A 5,825-nucleotide genomic window follows, 5' to 3' on the forward strand; every position below is an offset into this window, starting at 1 on the left:
CCGCTACCACCCGCTTGCGGGAGGGGGGGAGAAGAGGGGAGGGAGAGGCGAGTGGACGAACCCTTCTGGGGAGGAGGGAGCTGGAGAGCGGGCTCGGCCCCCGTTTGACGTGCGCTCCTGCCCGCGGCGAGGCGGATGGTGCGGTCCGGCCCGCGCGTCCCGTTGCTAGGGGCGAGGGCGGCAGCCGCCATGGCCGGCTCGCTGGAGCCCGGGCGGGAGGCGGGAGCCGACCTGGTGCAGGTGGGTCTGGGCAGCTCCGGAGCCGGTCCCGTCCCTCCGTGGCAGCCGACCCCCTGCGGGACCCCTCCTGCCCCGGGGAGGCCGCCTCACAGCTCGGCTGAGGCGCGGGCGGCGCGGCCTTTTGCTGCTGAGGGGACGGGCGGGCTCAGCCCCTGCCTGAGGGAGCGGCTGCGGCGTCGCCGGTGAAATTTGGAGAAAGGCTTGGGCCTCCTAAATGTTATGGTTCTTAGCATAATGCGGCCTTGAACTTTTTTGGTTAACACAGGGTAAATATGTATTTTTGATCCGGGTTGACGTGATTTCCTCACAGGTGGCCTCTACCTTTCAGTCCCTCCTTAACACTTTTGAGATTCCTGCAGAGTTAAGCCAAGAGAGGTGTTTGAAATGTGTAAGGAAAGATAATTCCTTGGCAAAGGACCTCAGTCCTGAAGTTTACTGCCATTGCTTTTTGATTCAACATTGCTGTTTGATTTAAAATGGACTTTTTCCTCAGGTTTTCTACGATCAATGACTTTAAAGGATATGTATTACTTGTAAAAGTACAGAAATATAGGATGTTGCTACTGCCATTGCTTTTTGATTCAACATTGCTGTTTGATTTAAAATGGACTTTTTCCTCAGGTTTTCTACGATCAATGACTTTAAAGGATATGTATTACTTGTAAAAGTACAGAAATATAGGATGTTGCCTTTTTTTTTTTTCTGTATTTAGGAAACATTTATTTTGGATTAAACCCTGCTACATAATGCCATGGGGTTTGGGTATGGGTGTGATTTTTGTCATAACTTGCTTTCCAGGTTAAAGAAGATCTTCACAAGCTTAAAGTCAAAGTGAAAAATATCAACTTGAAAGGAAAAGTAGAAACTGTGGACATTAGTGACCTGGATACAGCAACTAAAAGAACTGAACTTGGGCTGAGAGTAAGTAAAATGGAGGAAATCCAAAAGATGATTCAATTTTTGAGTCATTAATTCACTTAGAGCCAAAATCTCATTTAGTCTGACAGAACCATAAAGCCAATCAACTTTTCAGTCAAGTGAAGATCTGGATTGCTAAACTAACTGACTTAAATAAATTTAGTATCCCTTATACCTTTGTAATAGTCTAAACATTATTTTTTCCTTCTAACAGACACATGCTGAAAATGATTTAAATGCTGTAAACAGACCAGAGTTAACTATTTCTTCTACTAATTAAATCCAAAAGATGATTCAGTTTTTTAGTCAGTAATTCACTTAGAGCCAAAATCTCATTTAGTCTGACAGAACCACAAAGCCAATCAACTTTTCAGTCAAGTGAAGATCTGGATTGCTAAATTAACTGAGTTAAATAAATTTAGTATCCCTTATACCTTTGTAATAGTCTAAGCATTATTTTTTCCTTCCAACAGACACATGCTGAAAATTATTTAAATGCTGTAAACAGACAAGAGTTAACTATTTCTTCTACTAATAATAAAGAAGTGCATTCAAAAGAGCCCCCTAAGCGGTAAGTGGAACAGCTGTTTTATTGCAGAGACAATGCCAGTAGCAAGACAGAAAAACTGTGGTATCAGAATCTTGTAAAGCAAATGGGAATATTGGCCCAGATGAGGTTATGTTGGTCATTTGCTATTTTGATTTTATTTTAAGTTTAAAAAAAATACAAAATTAATGCAGTTCTAAGTAGCTACAGCAACCTTCTGCTAAGTCCTGTGATTTGGTTTTTTTTTTGCTAAATACAAATTTAAATAAATCTATTGCCTTCCAGATTCAACAAGGTGGAAGCAGTATGGGTTTAATAAGTAAAATCAAAGTAATTTTTAAAAATCTCACTGTTTGTTTTTTTCTAAATCAGGGGCCTTCCTTTTGGTGCTTCTCAGAAACAGCTTATTTTACCACGAGTACCTGTTGAGCCAGTGACTGTCCAGGCATACAACAAATCAGCACTACGATTTTCTCAAAGTTCACAGGTCTGAAATAACATACTTCTTATTCTGCCAGAGACCACAGTAAATGAGCAGGCTGCTGTCTCCTAGGTTATTAGTTGATCCCATAATGTTCTGACTCCACATAGATGCAGTTTTTAATAGTATGCCATCTATGACTGAAAGTGTTAAAAAATTCTCAGTAGAATGAGCATTTTGAGGGGTAGGAGAGGAAGGACTTCAGTGTCATCATGGGTGCATCCAAAAGTTTTCTGTGCTTTATTCCCTCCCCTCAAGGATATGGTTAAAAAGTTCTGAAACCAGGTGGTTGTTCAGCTGTAAGGTCCAAGTCCTGCAAATACTGTATGCATAACTGTGATCCTGCAAGTAACGTGTCTCAAATAAATGGAACTGTATATTGGACTAGCATGAGCATAGATATAAATGTTTATGTTGTTTGAGACTAAAAGTGGTTCTTTTATTTGGTTGGTTTTTGGTTTTTTTTCCTCGCATAAACGATATGGCAAATTTGGGGAAAGACTTCTGTTCACCTCTTTCACAAATAGAGGTTTTCTCTTTGAAATCTGATTTTTTGCTCTTTTTATAAATGAATTCCTCATGAAAACATTTAAAGCCTTCTTAAAATGTTTGTATCAGGGGTATTTTTGCTGCTTTATTCTAAGCTGTGAATTTTGACTGATGATTTCAATGTGGTTTCCTCAAATATATTTTAAAAACCAATGAAGGTAATTGGCTGAATTGAAAAATACCCATTTTTACAATTTTGGGTTATTACTATTTTAAATTCAAGGGGGTTTTGAGTGAGAGAGAACCTGAAGAATAGGCTCTCTGTAGTTCTAAGACTGTTACCAGAAGCTAGGGATTGAAGCTACTTGAAATGGTATAACCAGAATGAGCAGCCTGAGACTAATTATCTTTGTAAAATAAATCCCAATATAACATTATTACTATTATTATTAATTTAAATTCAAGGGAGTTTTGAGTGAGAGAGAACCTGAAGAATAGGCTCTCTGTAGTTCTAAGACTGTTACCAGAAGCTAGGGATTGAAGCTACTTGAAATGGTATAACCAGAATGAGCAGCCTGAGACTAATTATCTTTGTAAAATAAATCCCAATATAACGTAGTATTAAAATATTGCTTACTCTTGAAATGATGGATAAGGTGCAATGAGATCTCTGATTCTTTTTCTGGACAGTATTCCAGTCCTGTCCTATATGAATTGTGAGGAAAAAAAATAAATTATAAGAGTTCAGCTACTCTGAAAGCTCTGTATTATCTATGGTCTTTCAACTCTTCATGTGCACCAATGAGCTTAATTTACAGTGGAGCACGGGCTCTGTCCTGCCTTGACTTTCTCTTTGTCTTTCTATTTCTGGTATCTATGGCATCTGCTTGGAAATGCACATCCAGTGACACACAAGCTACCCCTAATTTCCCATTATAAAGAAAATGGCAAACAGTGCTGTTTTGCCAGCTGTTGTACATGCCCAGCGTGCCGACATAAAAAGCTTTTATTATTAAATAGTTGTGAAATCCAGCTGGGAAATTATCACCTACGATTCCTTACTTCCTGTCTTTTCCTTACTTGTAGCTATAAACTTGTGTAACTTGTAGCTATGGTTTTTTTAGGCATACTTTGGTGTTTCTCAAAATTCCTTTCCACTCAAAGGAAATATGAGTGAACTGAATAGTTTTCTGTTCACAGACAGTATCGGCTTCAAGAAATCAATGTTTCAACTCGCAGTGCTTCTGAGAGAAATTAGTAATTCAGACAGTAATGTTTTTGTGCTTTGCAGTCCATACTGCCATGCGAGGGTAGAAATGGAGCGTAAGTTGTGTTTGTAGTAGTTAGGATGAAACAAGGTTGGAGTCAAATAAGCACAGATGCTATTTTCACATAAGTATTGCTAGAATATTTGTCATATGGGAATAGCTTGCCCACAGGTGTCAGAATAGGGTTAAAATTATTGTTTACTCAGACATACAGTATTTCTCAGTCATAGCAGCAGCTGGATAAGACCCTGCAAATCTAGCTCATGGGGGGAATTGTGAAGCACTGTCCCCCTTTCCCCACGCCACAGTATGTGTTGTAATTGCATTTCTTCTCATAAAGCTTGAGAACCATAAAGAGGTGTCTTCCTCATGCAGTAATTGTAAAGCCTCTAAATAACAATGGCTGAAAAGACATTGTTATCCATAACTGGTAGGTGCATAAGTTCAATTATTTTTTATTTTTGTTTAAAAAATGCCTAATTTAAAACCGCTGAACTGATGCTTATGCAGCTTTGTTTGGGGTTTTTCTGTTGTTTGCTTTTTTCTAAAAGTTGATACTTTCTGTGACACGTCTTCCTCATGCAGTAATTGTAAAGCTTCTAAATAACAATGTCTTTTTAGCCATTGCTATCCATAGCTGGTAGGTGCATAGGTTCAATTATTTTTTATTTTTGTTTAGAAAATGCCTAATTTATAACCGCTGAACTGATGCTTATGCAGCTTTCTTTGGGGTTTTTTGGTTGGTTGTTTTTTTCTAAAAGTTGATACTTTCTGTGACATCCTGAATACACAGTAGAAGTTAATATTCTCTCATTAATAGAGTTAAAGATATGAATGAAGGATGTTTCTCGGGACCTCTAGAATATGCAAATAACATAAATAGCTAGACATGGAAAGTGATTTAGTTACCGATAGTACAGATTGTTTCACAGATTAATATGTTGTGGTGCATTTATAGAAGAATTGGACTATCTTAGAAACTATGCACCACATGCATCTGCAAAACAGATTTACATGGCGAATCAGATTTGTTGGCTTTACTACATGATAAAAATGCTCTCCACTCTGAAATGGCTTTTGTATCAAAGTAGAACAAGATTTAACTGTACTGAACTTAACTGTACTGAACACTTCAACCTGTTCCATATACTCCAGTATACTTCATGTTTATGATTGAGCACAATAATTCTCATTCTTGTTGAGCATTATATTGGCAATAGTGCAATATTTGCCCTGCTGTTCTCATCTTTTTCTTGTTCTACATCAAGATGGTTCAAGATAGCTTAAATTTTAGACTTTGGATAATACAGATTGGTGGATAATGTAGATGGAAGAGAACCATGATACCATCTGTATCAGCTCCTACAAATGTAGAATTGTCACTTGCCATACATTTAAGCTGAGAGAGAGACTTTTATCAGGTTTGATTTGATTTTTTTTTATTAAGCATTTCCATTCTTGTGCTGAGTGGAATCTGCCGCTCCAGCATTGATCATTTCACCATCAGTCTGAGTGGGGAGTCTGCACTGTGAATCATCTCTTATTTTAATTGAGAAGGTACTCAATTTTCCCCCAATTCTTGTTTAATAGCACAAGCAGTTTCCTTTCTGTACAGTGGTGTGTTATAGTAATAAAATAAATACCACAAAATCACTGATGAGGTGAAAATTGAACTTTCTGTCTCTGTGCAGCCATGTGGGTAAAAGAGTAATTGGCTTGGATAATAACTTTTGTTCTTACAAACCCAAATCTAAATGAGCATCTCGTTGATACATCTGCTTGTAATTACTATCAAAAGAAGAGAATATATTGTGCAGATAAATAAATGAAACCATTTTTAGTGCTTTCACAAAGTAATCCAATTGTTTAATAGTTTAAATAT

The 5,825-nt window shown here is 38.0% G+C and overlaps 1 protein-coding gene across 1 annotated transcript in view; it reads left to right on the forward strand.

Moving 5' to 3' along the window:
* The first annotated feature begins 145 nt into the window (after positions 1-145).
* IQCH (IQ motif containing H) overlaps positions 146-5,825 on the forward strand; it is a 105,201-nt gene continuing 99,521 nt past the window's right edge. Inside the window, exons 1-4 of the mRNA XM_014952761.1 lie at positions 146-240; positions 1,039-1,161; positions 1,632-1,729; positions 2,078-2,192. Of these exons, the coding sequence (XP_014808247.1) occupies positions 190-240; positions 1,039-1,161; positions 1,632-1,729; positions 2,078-2,192 (387 nt within the window). The 5' untranslated portion in view covers positions 146-189. The remainder of the gene's footprint in view (positions 241-1,038; positions 1,162-1,631; positions 1,730-2,077; positions 2,193-5,825) is intronic.

The sequence above is a fragment of the Calidris pugnax genome, unplaced genomic scaffold (genome assembly GCF_001431845.1).
Source record: "Calidris pugnax isolate Ruff unplaced genomic scaffold, ASM143184v1 scaffold187, whole genome shotgun sequence".
Lineage (NCBI taxonomy): Eukaryota > Metazoa > Chordata > Aves > Charadriiformes > Scolopacidae > Calidris > Calidris pugnax.